The following is a 14,074-nucleotide window of genomic DNA, read 5'->3' as shown; positions in this document are numbered from 1 at the left end:
CAACAGCAGGGTAGAGCACGCCTCAAATTACAGTGACATTGGTGGAAATGCTTCAGAATGAGCTCGAGAGCCATCTGCCTCCTTCAATCTCTAAATCCCAACCAGCACACACGGAGCTCCCAGCCAAGCAGGTAGGGGACAGAAGGATCTAGCAGTATTTCAGGGGGGTGAGAAGGTGGGGGTGTGTGCAGGACACAAGGGAAGGAGTGGAGGACGTGGTGAGGGCAACTGGACAGCAGTGGCACTGAAGCAATCACATGGAGAAAGCCGATCATTGTCAATGTAGGTGCCAGCAGGGCAGGACAGACCCACAGGAAGCCAAGCTCTCAGGAAAAGAGGACTGCAGGAAAGCTAGGGAGGGGCTCTTGATCAGGGAGCGCAGGGATAGGACAAGGGGAAAAGGTTTTAAGCTGAAAGAGAGGAGATGAAGATGAGGTCTTGGGGAAAAAAGTGTTCTCCTTGTGAGGGTGAGGAGGCCCTGGCCCAGGTTGCCCAGAGCAGTGGTGGCTGCCCCATCCCTGGAGGGGTTCAAGGCCAGGTTGGATGGGGCTTGGAGCCCCTGATCCAGTGGGACGTGTCCCTGCTCATGGCAGGGGGTGGAACTGGATGGACTTCGAAGTCCCTTCTGACCCAAACCATTCTATGATTCTGTGATTCAGCTGACAGGGGGCCCTGAATGCTGAGACCAACTCGCCTGTAGCTCCTCCATGGAAAAAGGGATAATCTAGATTTGACCTAGATGCTGCAATCTCCATGAACGCAGAAGGAAACCCACACAGGATGCAATCTAAACATACGAGTCAGCAAATAAATGCCTAGAATGACACGAACAAACCCAGCTTGTCTAAATTAGACCCCAGGGTTGGATTTCTGAGCAGTGCGGCCACTAATGAAACCTGGAGGACTCTCTCCTGCTCGCTGTAACCCAGCAGACCTCCTCCCACCCAGCCTCCTTCGCACCACCCCGAACAGTTGCGTGATCAATATTTAATGCTGCCCTAGCACAAGGCGCCCTCCAGGCATCCAAAGTGAAAAGAATAAAATGAAACCTAGCTAGAAATGCACACAGGCCTGAACCTTCTCGCTCGGCTTTAAAGGCTTTCAGAGAGAAAGGGTTATTAAATATTGAAGTCGGTAGTGCAGCACAGAAGCAGCTCTGCCACAGGGTCCTTCGAGGCGTCGCAGCCTGAATAAATGCTCAGATTAGAAGGAAGCTCTGACTCTGCTGTTCCTGATTGTCTTTGAAAGGGGTCACCTCCTCACAGCGCCCAGTTACAATGAGTGGCTGATACTCAACATGCAGCACCCACCGCGGTTTGTGATCTGCCTTTTCCCCAGTTCAAGCAAATTCAGATCTCATCAAAGGTTTGAGGCAAAACCGTTTTACATCAAAGCTTCCTCATTTTAAGGGCTCATATAACAGAGCACATAAACAGCGAGTGGGAAGAGCTGCTTAATTTACTAAATGCTATTTTCTCTTTTCACATGAGTCAGCTGAACTGTGTTCATTCTGTCGCTCTGCTTAATAGAGACAATATTGCACAAGCTAGAAGAGAGAAAAAGAGATTAATTAGATTGTACTAACAGACCGTGTCCAGTAATAAATATAAACACTGTCGAAGGAACGGTGGTTTTAACCAAGTCGCACATGAGGGACTCGTGCACGTACACACACCAGGCTGGATGCAGAGCCCCAGCAGAGCTGGCGTGGGCTCCTCCTGCAGCTCCTGCTGCTGCTCAGCAACAGCTGCAGCAAACATCACGCTGCTGCACCCGTCTGCCCTCTGGTCAAGCCTCAGCTGCTGCTGCCGCAGTTCAGCCTGAGAGCCCCAAGAAAGCTCTTTGCCCCCCTCTGCCCCAGGAGCTGCCAGGTCCCCCATGGTGCCCACTGCAGCTCCCTGCTGGCAGCGCTCCTCTCTCATGCCATCCTGTCACTCCATCCCGGTCGTGCTCCACTGAATTTCCTGCCTCTGCAACAACCAGGGAAGGAAGATGTTGGGAGAAAGAAGATGAGGTTACATGAACAGATGAAGAGAACTGCCACGGCTCCCATATTAAAGAAGCAGAGAAGTTTACAATTGCCAGAAAAGACCACAGTCATTAGAAGAAGGCAGGAACCTTCACTCATTCCATGAAAAATCAAGGTAGGACTTTTCTTGGTGAAGATACCAAAACACAGGTAATTTCATTATCTTCCATGTTTTACAGCTGGTAAAGACTGCATGGACAACCCAAAGCACAGAACAGTCTCCAAACATGGAGAAAGTAAACAAGCTAGGACACTCCTCTGTGGGCAGAGGACCGAAAGAGGATGTGGCAGACATCCACAAAGTTCTGAGTGAAGTCCTGCCCTCAACACAAGCACAGTTGGCTACCAAGTGAAGCTGGTAAGTGCAAGGACCCAAACAAAGAAAGATCTCTCCACGCAGTGCTTAGGTGAACTTGCTAAAGAAGGCTACAAAACCTAAAAGTGGTGACACATGTCTGAGGACAAGTTCAGAGAACAAAAATTCAGGAGGTGCTACTGAATATGCCCAGCTTAGGTCATCAACCCAAGTCTGAGTGTCTGAAGGGACTGAGAAGGTATTAAGGAGAGGTACGATGCACGCTTGTCATGCTGCTGTCATCTCAAGGCATCCCCTGGAGACACAACTGTTGAGCCTGATGTGGCACAGCAGCTGCTACAGCTTAAAACCTACATCTGTTTAGTGAAGTGGCTGAGGATTCAGCTCTGTCAACGTTCCTGAAGGTGTGGCAGCACCGTTCTGTTATCAAGCCTTTCTAGAACAAAGAGATTCAGGGTAAACAGATCATGCAAAGACCTAGAATATGTTACTCACTTTTGGACACAATCATCAGTAAACCAAGCATTTCTGCAGAGCAGTGGAGACTGCCCCATCCCTGGAGGGGTTCAAGGCCAGGTTGGATGGGGCTTGGAGCAACCGGATCCAGAGGGAGGTGGTCCCTGCTCATGGCAGGGGGGTTGGAACTGTATGGGCCTTGAGGTCCCTTCCAGCCCAAACCATTCTGTGATGCAGCAGCTCATTACTCATCCCCAGGAAAGATTGGCAAAGCCCTCAGAGGGACCATGATTTATCCTGCAGTGTCCTGTTGGGAAAGAAGACACGGACAGAAACTGTCCGTGAATCTCTAGCTTATCACAGGCAGAGCTCACCTGACCCCAGTATTTCACACTAAATTAAGATCTTCTCCCAGTTCAGGTTGCTCAATGCCATTTGCTCTTGCTTGCACTTTAATTAGCACCAACTGGGCAGTAGTTTTGCAGTTCGAATGAGGCTTAAAGACACCTTGAGGTGCAGCAGATCAGGATCTTTTAAGAAATGAAAAGCTCAGGAACAATAAAAAATAGTTCCCTTCCACAAAAAGAACAAGGAACCATCAGCAGCACTGGGTGCAGAATCCAGTCTTCCCAGCTTGCCTGTGATACACAGGAATGAGTGTGAAAACCCCAGTCCTGCGAGAGGCGGAGTTAGACCCTGAAATAATCAATAGAGAAGATCAGGACTACAAAAAGTGTATAACAAAGGACGGCAGAGGCTTTGCAGGAAGAAGCCCATTCCAAAGGGGGACAAAAAGCCACACATGAGCTGTGTTATTGATTTTCCCCAGTGTATGGAAGATAAAATCCCAGGTGTTGAGGTGACTTTAACAGCCACAAAGCTCAAGGTCTCAACGCTGGGATACAAATTGTGGAACAGGCAGCTGCCCTGCCATCCGTTCCTTGCTGGACCCTATTTTGCAATAGTGATGCTCTCACACACTGCCCTTTCCTCCTCCCTGTCTCAAGAATCAATTGTTATTTGTACTTATTTTGATTAAAGCGTGCTGTCACAGCACAGCCTGGGGAGGAAAATGATTACGAGCAAGTACGCAGGTGCCCTCTGTGCCTGCTACCAAAAAAGCAGGATTCATTTCTCCCCAGCTCTCCTTTTCACCAGCTTGGATGCTCCTCTGAAGGAAGGAAGCTGGCTGTCGAGCTAAACTGGCAGGAAAGAACCTCTTTTTCTCTTTATTTTTGGTAGCAGGTGGGTTTGCCTGGATGAGATTGGGTTCTTTTGGGAGTGGATTTAGATTTCTGTTTGGTTTTTTTGAGTTTGAGATGCCTCAGTGCATTCATTGGAGGTAGAGAAGTGATGCTATGAGCACATGGGAGGCAAACAGCACGGGGGCAGCATTCAGATCAGTCACTAAGAGATCAGCTCCGCCACACCGGCCAGCGGCACCATCAGCTCAGCGCCTACATCCAAACCTTCACGTCACTTAGTCTTCACAGCACCCATGTGCTGCCCCTTTGGAAGCAGCCACAGCATCTCCTTTCCCAGGTTCTCCCTGCCAAAGCCTCTAAAGATCAAAGGCTCAGTTTGCGGTACAAATCATGCGTCACTACAGACCTGTTTCCACCAATATCCCTAACTTCATGAACACATCTCCTCAAGATGGCACAAATGCCTCACGTCCGGGTGGCAAATGCCTCACATCACCTTTTATTTGGGTCACTGAACTGAAGCCCTCATCAGACTGCTGCTCCCGCCCATGACCAGGCCGGAAAACGCCTCCTTTGTCAGAGCGAAAGCTTTACTTTGTGATTAACACTTCCCAGCGCCCCGTGCTCCGAGGACTCCTGGGGCTGGAGAAGAAAGGGAAGGTGAAACATTAAATTATGACAAGTCAGCCACGGTTCCCTCTTTCTGCTCCTCCCCACCGGCTTGGGGAATGTCGCCATGGTGATGGCAGCTGTGGGCAACAGCTCTTCCAGAGCAGCTTCCACCGAGCCCGGTGCCCGCAGCGAGGGGCGCGGTGCCGGAGGGGGCATCGGGAGACCCCCGGGCAGCTGCACCGACCTCCCGCGCTTACAGGGCTCCCGTGCGCGAGGAATCCTGCCAGGGAGGTGCTGGGCTGTGGTGCAAGAGCAATTCTGGCTTCCCCTGCACCAGGCAGTAAAGATTTAGTGAAGCGATTACCATGCGCAGCTGCACCAGCCTGATAAAATTACACTGAAACAGTGCACTAAATTACACTGACAAGATTCATCATCTTTGCATTCCGCACGTGCCGGCTGGGCTTTTTTTTCTGGAACAAAGCACCATTCTGCAAAGCTAATGAATACGTGGGAATGTTTCCAAGGGCAGAAAAAGCAACCGAGTTTTATGGCAGCTTTTTGAATGTTATTTTTTATTTCCATCACTGATATCCGAGCTGCCTAATTTGCATTTATGAAGGCAATCACAGAGAATCGCAGAATGGTTTGGGTTGGAAGGGATCTCAAAGCCCATCCAGTTCCACACCCCGACACAGGCAGGGACACCTCCCACTGGATCAGGGGCTCCAAGCCCCATCCAACCCCTCCAGGGATGGGGCAGCCACCCCTGCTCTGGGCAGCGTGGGCCAGGGCCTCCCCACCCTCACAGCAAAACATTTCTTCCTAAGATCTCAACTCAATCTCCCCTGTTTCAGCTGAAAACTCTAACCTCATGAAAAGCAGCGATGTGCTCAGCTAGTGCTTCTAAAACAACCGTTTTAGTGGATTCTAGCAGTGATGCTCCCAGTGCCATGTGGGATTTCCAGTACCAGACAGCTCTCACCCGCTAAATTCTCCCGCAGCCAGCAAGATGGACCGGATGATCTTAAGTCTTTTGCAACCTTAATACCTCCATGGATCTATAAGCTGCCATGGTCCCATCCCATCCACTGACAGACTTGATTCAGTCTGGTGTAAAATCCCAGCCTGGAATCCCGTAACATTTTATCACAGAAGGAAAAGGAGCACTGAAGATAAAGCTAAAGGAGAGGACATCCAGGAGATGTGCAAACAAAAGAAAGTGAAGTTATCTATTGAAACTGGAAGTCAGTTTTAATTCAATTTAACCAAACTCATATGAAGAAAATTCTTATCAGAGCTGAACAAAAGGCCTAGCATCATTTGAGGGTCAAGGGTCACTCACATGCTGAAGCTCTAAAGAAAAATACTGAATTTCTGTTTGAAAGTCTTGTCATTTGTAGCAGAACGATACCCAACAGGATACAGAGCATCTGAAATGAAGAAGCACGTTTAACACTCCCGAACCAGAGCCACTGCATACACCCTGCGCGGCTCCTTCTTTCCTTTACAATATTCCAGTGCAAAGAAAACCCATTTCTGGTCCCCAGCCTGGGACCGGCTGCTTTTAAGGCTACACCTCTCATTTCCCCTCAGCTTTTATCACACCAGTGCCCACTGTCACAACACCACAATTTATCCCCAGTTGTCTTTTCCTAAATTCAAATCTGAGGAATTGTAATGCAACAGGAAGGTCCATTACTTATTTTAAATCAAGTTAATCTCTGTCCTTCCTTGTGCATGGAATCTGGAGACTCTCAACGGTAACAGTTTGCTTTCCTCAGCCTTTGATGCTCACAGGAAAAATGAAAGTAAGGGAAAAGGAGCAAGAATTAAATTTCTGTGTGAGTTTTTAATGACCAATTGAAGTTGAGAACAGAAATTGAGATGCAGGCAAAACTGTCTTGATGCTTTCAGAGCACAGGGAAGGCTTCTTCATTCTGATTTTATTTTATTATGTCAATCGTTCCTTTTCGGGCACTGCCAGTGCTGAGCTCCCCCGTCTGCTGGCAGCAGAGCCCGGCTGGGGCACAGACACGGGAGGGAGTTGGTACAGAGAGGAGGACATCAAACAGCAAGCAAGAAAGTTACCAAAAAGGGAAGAGTTAAGTATTTTCCAGACAGATTCAGCAGTGTACAACATACCTACACACCTGGAGCCACCAACCCAGCACCGGCACCTCTGTTGATGAGCTTGTTAGAGAGCATTTAGATTCACAGAATCATAGAAGGCTTCGGGATGGAAAGGAGCTCTACAGGTTGTCCGGTCCAACTCCCTGCCATGGGCAGAGACACCTCCCACTGGATCAGGGGCTCAAAGCCCCATCCATCCTGGTCTCGAACACATCCAGGGATGGGGCAACCATGACTGCTCTGAGCAACCTGGGCCAGGGCCTCCCCACCCTTATTGTGAAGAATTTCTTCCAAATGTCCAGTCTAAATCTTCTCCCTTCAATTTAAAGCCGTTCCTCCTCATCCTTTCACAACATGTCCTTGTAAAAAGTTCCTCCTCAGCTTTCCTGTAGCCCCTTTCAGTACTGGAAGCTGCTCTAAGGTCTCCCCAGAGCCTTCTCTTCTCCAGGCTGAACAGTCCCAACTCCCTCAGCCTGTCCTTATAGCTGAGGTGTTCCAGCCCTTGGATCATCTCCATAGTTTTCTCTGGACCTGCTCCAACAGTTCCATGTCCTCACATTGGGGATTCCAGAACTGGACACAGGACTCCAGGTAGGGTCTCTTGAGAGTGGAACAGAAGGGGACTACCACCTCATTCATTAGTGTTTCTTGTCTTTAGCTGTGAGTTCCAAGACTATAAAGAGCTCCTCTCCATCGCTCTGCAGCATCTTAGAGCCTGGTTGAAGAACACCCAGGAAGATAAAGGCAGATACATGTGAGTCACAGCAGGGTTATGCTACAGAAATGAAGCTCTGGCTGTTCACCTTTCTTCAAAGTCTTCCATACCACAAGCACTAGAGAAGGAGCTTTGTCTCTTCTCCACACACCTTTTATGAGACAAATTTGAATCTCACTAGGGAATTCTCCAAGAGAAATAACAAAAGGATGATTTCACCTGAGCTATTTCAATTGTGTGGAACAGAGCAACATCCCCATGTAGATTTGCGTCCGTCCCTCTCGGCTCCAGGGAGAGGAGAAAACAGGGAGGGGAGGTTTGCAAAGCTATAGGACAACACTCACTGGGAATTTAATGTCTGTCACTTCTGCTGATTCTTTCAATAAGAGAAGCCCCAAAGCACTGTAGTTATTGTACAGATAACCCAGCACGCCTGGTGCTGCACAAACCGTTATAGCAAAGCCTGTCACAGAATCACAGGATGGATTGGGTTGGAAGGGACCTCAAAGCCCATCCAGTTCCAACCCCTGCCATGGGCAGGGACACCTCTCACTGGATCCAGTTGCTCCAAATCCCATCCAATCTGGCCTTGAACACCTCCAGGGATGGGGCACCTGGGCCAGGGCCTCCCAACCCGCACAGCAAAACATTTCATAGAATCATAGAATAACCAGGTTGGAAGAGACCCACCTAATCATTGAGTCCAACAATTCCTATCAAACACTAAGCCATGCCCCTTAGCACCTCGTCCACCCATGCCTTAAACCCCTCCAGGGAAGGTGAATCAACCACCTCCCTGGGCAGCCTGTTCCAGTGCCAACTGACCCTTTCTGTGAAGATTTTTTTCCTAATGTCCAGCCTAAACCTCCCCTGGGGGAGCGTGAGGCCATTCCCTCTCGTCCTCTCCCCTGTCACTTGGGAGAAGAGGCCAGCACCCTCCTCTCTACAACCTCCTTTCAGGTAGTTATAGAGAGCAATTAGGTCTTCCCTCAGCCTCCTCTTCTTCCTAAGATATCATCCCAATCTCTCCTCTTTCAGTCAAAAACCGTTCCTCTCATCCTGTCCCTGCACTCCCTGATCAAAAGCCCTTCCCCAGCTTTCCTGGAGCCCCTTTCAGTACTGGAAGCTGCTCTAAGCTCTCCCTGGAGCCTTCTCTTCTCCAGGCTGAACAACCCCAACTCTAAGTTGATCATTATTCCTAACCAGGTTTTTACCTTCTAGAGGTAAAAACTCTTTAGCCCTGCTCTCCTCCAGCATTGTTGAGCACTGTCCAGATCCCAGCCCAAACTAAATAAGTCTGAAGTTTCCATCTAAAGGGAAGGCCAACAAACTCACAATAACTGACTCGTTGCCCAAAACTCTGCCGCACGCTGTTCGGTGGGTTTTCTCTGCACAAGGAGCTCAGTGCTAACCTTGTAGTGAGCCATCACCTGCTCCCAATGCACAGACAGGACAGGCCTTTTAAATAATTTCGCAGTAACCGCACCTTTCAGTGTCAGACAAGGTCACCTCCCAATTCCTCAGATGTTGAATACAACTACTCAGGTCACCCAGGAGCAAGGCATCTCCCCTGCAGGAACTCCTTAGCTTGCCCATATCATCATGGGAAGAAAGGGAGGCTCTGGATTGATAGCATGACACAGTGAACTTGCCAAAAGCATCGAGACTCACGTGGTTGGAAAACTGGCTGCAGGCGGGGAATCTCCTCCCAAGAAATCAGGGTGAGCATGGTGGAAGTGCAACCAGCAACCCAGAAAAGCACTAACCGAGGTGTACGAGGAGCCCCACCCATCAGCTCTGTTTCACTCCGAAAGTATAAACCAGAATGAGCTCTTGGGAAAGTACGATGCCATTTCCAGGGAAGAGACCTGGAAGGAGATGATGAGCAGTCCAAGAAAGCTGCTGTGAAGCTCAACAGCAGGGCAAGCAGAAAACTACCACAAAAAGGCAGGAAACAGCTGACCCAAAAAGCCCAGGAACAGGCAGGTCCTGCAGCCATTGAGCAACCTGTGCTTTGCACTTCCAGAACAAAACAATCACATATTAAAACCAGTGATTCCAGAAAAACCAATCACATATATAAACAAAACTTCCAGAATTCCTTACTAGAGATGAACTATGCAACCTGGCACAACAGATACCAAGAGAATCACAGAATCATTAAGGTTGGAAAAGACCTCATAGCTCACCCAGTCCAATCGTCAAACCAACACCACCCTGCCTACTGAACCATGACTTGAAGAAGCAGGACCACATGTTTTTTTAACCCTCCAGGGATGGGGACTCCCCCTGGCTCTGCCAGGGATTCACCACTCTTTTGGCAAAGAAATTTTTCCTAATACCCAATCTAAAGCTGCCCTGGTGCAGCTTGAGGCCATTTCCTCTCATACTGTCCCATGTCACTTTGGAGCAGAGCCCAGCACCCACCTCACCACAACCTCCTTTCCAGGAGCTGCAGAGAGCAATGAGGTCTCCCCTCAGCCTCCTCTTCTCCAGACTAAACAGCCCCAGGTCCCTCAGCTGCTCCCAGAACCCCTGTTCTCCAGCCCCTTCCCCAGCTCCGTTTTCTTCTCTGGACACGCTCCAGCCCCTCAATGTCCTTCTTGTGTTGAGGGGCTCAAAACTGAACCCAGGATTTGAGGTGCAGATTCACCAGCACTGAGCGCAGGAGGACGATCCCTGCCCTGCTCCTGCTGGCCACCCCAACAGATGCAGCCCTGGACTTTGCACTTCCATACTGGTCAAATCGTTTTGCTTTCTAGAAGGGAATCAGATTAGACACTTTGCAAACACAAGCAATGGGAGTGTTGTGCATCACTATGGAAGCAGGCAGTGGCTGCTTTTCCCTCCAGGGTCTGACTCTGCACAAGAAGTGATTCAGCCCATCGGGTTTAGAAAGTCTGTGGAACCTTTTGGTAAGGGCACGGCTTTGGAACAGGCTTTTTCTCCAGGAATTTTTTAACCCCATCAGTCAGCCAGCAGTTTCTATTTCTGAAGGGCAAAAGGGTTTCAGAAGTTCTGCCGTTTCCCAGGTTCCAAGAATGACAAAGCAAAAACGCCTGGTAAGAAATAAATCTCTAAAAATGTTGAACTCATCAGCAACCCATGTCAGTCAGGACAAAGTCAGTTCCACCATTTCTGTGGCTGTGAAACTGAGAAGTCGTCGCTCTTTGCTCACGCTCATACAGAACACAGCCTCCAGCAGGCACTAATACCAGCTACTATGTGCTGCGTTTGAGGTTACAAAACCAGCTTCTACTCTGCCTTTGTGGCCCCAGAAAGCACCTGAATGATTTAGGAGTCAGCCAAGTCACAGCAGACGCCAATGGCTTAGAAGGAGATCTTCGTCAGGGAAGCTGGCAAATTTGTTTGCCCTGCAGTCACAGAATGTAAAATCAGTCATCCTAAGGGTAAAACCAGACAGCTCTTGAGCTCAAATCCCACCTTCAGAGAGGAGAGACAAGTGCGCAGGTCCTGTTACACAGTGCCTTGGGCGTCTCACCTTTTGCAAAGCTAAGGGCCTATTTGCTGTTCCGTAGGCGAGGGGCCACAGGCTGCACCAGAAAGGATGCTTTGGGAGGATGCTCGCTTGGGAATCCTGCCCCTTCTCTCTTCCTAGAAGGCCCCCAGGGAAGGTTTTCCCTGTCTCTGTTCTCATTCTGTCTTTTCCTCTCACTTCTTTCCCTGCACTCCCAAGAGTTTTACCATTAGAGTTCATGTGTGCCATCAGCTACGGATCCAATGATCAACTTTTATGCACATAATCCTGTCTCAACATCCGTTGTGCATCACTCACACACTCATCCATAAAAGCTTTCCCAAGTTTCCAGGCTGCCTGCTTTCCCTGAGTACTCAGCACATCTTTTAGAGAGTCACCAGCAATTTGCAGGCCCAACAGCTCACAGCGCATCCCACCACATGAAGGCTTCAAGGCAGCTACAGAGAGCGCTGGAAGAGCTGTAAAGAAATAAGTAGTAACCAAACGGCCACGCTCTAGAAGATGTGCAGAGGGCTCAAAGGTGTTTTATGGAACTCGAGCTGAGTTTTTCATGCAGCAAACGAAGCATTACCTTCTGCAGGAAGAGGACAATCCGCACAAGCATCTTGGCATGCAGCTCCTCCAGGGTGAACAGAGTGCGAGGGGTGCGGATGAAAATCTTAGTCTTGCCATAAGCAACATCGTGCTGGAATCCATGGCACTCGATGAGCTTCTTCACAGCGTCCTTGTCTGAAGGCAGGTCATGGTTGGGCCAAGTGAATTCTGAGATCATCTTGTACCTGGAATTAAAAGCTACAAATGTAAGCTCATCATCCAGACTCTCGAGAACACCGACCTTCAACACAGTTTAGAAATAATTACAATCTGAATTCGAATAAAACAGATTATAGACAGAAGAGCCTAAGGGTATCCTCTGTAGGAACTGTGATCCTCAAAATCCAAGGAAAATGAATAGAAGCATGATTTTGTGAGACGCCAAAATATTGTGAGGAGCTCACTTCATCAACACGGCACTGACGGGACACGACAAGCCTCACCACTGCCTCCCTGCAGATTTGGCAGCTCTGTTATCCACACTCTCAGCATTCCATTTTAATTTTTTTTGTGAGGAAGAAAAGCTCTGCTTTGCTGCCCTTCTGCACGAGAAGCCAACTGGAGCCAATCGCTTTGTTAGAAAACAGAGATTTAAAAAATTCTGTAAATAACTTCTCTTGTTCATCGTTTTGGCAGCCGTTTCTAACATTTTCCGTGATTTACTGAACTCGCAGTTCGGTGACTGCCACAGTCTGTGAAAACCTCACCACTGTTCAACCCTTTCCTCCCATCCTTCCTCTCTGAGCAACTTTTCACACCAAGAAACAGAACACAGGCTGGAATTAAGACAACTACAAATCAAACAGGAAAGTAACTGCATCAGACTCTGCTCCCTGTAAGATTTACTGGCTTCATGAAGTGCTGATGAGGTGAACAGACGCCTGCAAACAGCAACAATGAATTTTCTACATAAGATTTATGGACATAATCAAATCTGTAATAGTCGTTTCCACTGTAACAGTACCCGCATTCATGTTCTAAATAAAGCAAGCACGCAGCAATCTTAACCACTTCTCTCTTCAAAAGCCCACAATCCAAGTCAAGCATTAATCTCAATGGTTGAGACATTCTGAATTTCCAGCTGCTATTAAATGGGCACAGCGATAAACCTTTTCCTGGGGAGCAGGAGCACCGCAGGAGTCACTCAACAGCCGGAATGGAAACACATCACTCTGCTGCCTTCATTCATCACATCGGCTTTTTGGAATAAGCTGTTGGAGAGGAGGAAAAATGGAGGGGCACAGTGTGCCAAAGCAGGGAACACCATCAGCGCAAGGGTTACAACATGTGGAGAAGGGATCCTCCTGATCAATAGAACTGAAATATTATAACCACTTCTCAGACTCACAACAGGAGATCCTGCATTTACACTTGGCTGGAAAAAGTTTTCCTTCCCTTGAACACATGTACACACTGGACATCAAGATTTGACACTGGTTTCTCTTTCCTATTATTATCAGGAAACGTTCCTGCAATAATTAATTCATTGGGACAATCTTCCACCTTGACGCATGGTACATTAGGAAGGAAAAAAGACAGACAAGCAGCATGGCCGGGCAAAGTCAGTATTACAGAACAGGCCTGCTCTGCCAACAGGTCTAGAAAAAAGGGATAGGATGGCAGAGATCTGCAAACCTGCCCAAAGAAATCATAGAATAGTTTGGGTTGGAAGGGACCTTAGAAAATCATCCACTTCCAAACCCCTGCCATGGGCAGGGACACCTTCCACTGGTTCAGGGGCTCCAAGCCCCATCCAACCTGGCCTTGAACACCTCCAGGGATGGAGCAGCCACCACCGCTCTGGGCAACCTGGGCCAGTGTCTCACCACCCTCATCGTGAAGAAATTCCTCCTTATGTCTAGACTGAATCTGCCCCTCTCCAGTTTACAGCCATAAAATGTGGCAAAACCACAGCTCTAGTATTTGGAGATATCCCAAGGCAAACGTCCACCTCCCTGCCAGCCCGCAGGTGGTGGGGCCGGTGATGGAATGTCATCGTTCCATCCTTTTGTTCCTTCTGTCCCAATGCCACCAGCTCCTTCCCCACAGCAGAGCATGACCTGGATGCCACAGCGAGTCAAAAGCCCAAGCTCACCGCTAATTATAGTGAGGGAGAACCCGAAATAAATCCGCTCACTGACACCACAACGTTTCCCCTCCCTTGCCTGATCCTGACAGCTTTCAAGGTCACTTATACATTAAGCATCCATTTCCACATCGCTTTTGTTTCTCCTCCTTCTTCTCTACGCTCAGCTATCAGAACACCCAGCACCCACGAGGTTGCAACCGAAGCTTACAATTCCCAGTGCAGCTCTCTTAAGAGCCAAGATTTTTGTGAAGTGTTAAATTATGAAGCTTTAACGAAAATACTGGGTCTGCATGGGAACCTGGACTCATTCTCTTCTCTTCTCCTCCCACAGCCACCTCGGTGTTCTTTCCATGCTATGTTTAACATTGGCTGGAAATAGGCACGCGGATGCCTGCATGGGGCAGGTGTTGGATTACGCTCACGTGC

The 14,074-nt window shown here is 48.7% G+C and overlaps 1 protein-coding gene across 1 annotated transcript in view; it reads right to left on the bottom strand.

Annotated features, from left to right (window-relative positions):
- Positions 1 to 14,074, bottom strand: part of MYO1D (myosin ID) — a 184,163-nt gene that overhangs the window by 96,103 nt on the left and 73,986 nt on the right. Inside the window, exon 16 of the mRNA XM_069877121.1 lies at positions 11,537 to 11,744. Coding sequence (XP_069733222.1) covers positions 11,537 to 11,744 — 208 coding nt within the window. The remainder of the gene's footprint in view (positions 1 to 11,536; positions 11,745 to 14,074) is intronic.

The sequence above is a fragment of the Phaenicophaeus curvirostris genome, chromosome 26, assembly GCF_032191515.1.
Source record: "Phaenicophaeus curvirostris isolate KB17595 chromosome 26, BPBGC_Pcur_1.0, whole genome shotgun sequence".
Taxonomy (NCBI): domain Eukaryota; kingdom Metazoa; phylum Chordata; class Aves; order Cuculiformes; family Cuculidae; genus Phaenicophaeus; species Phaenicophaeus curvirostris.
This window is presented reverse-complemented; position numbering and strand designations above follow the sequence as displayed.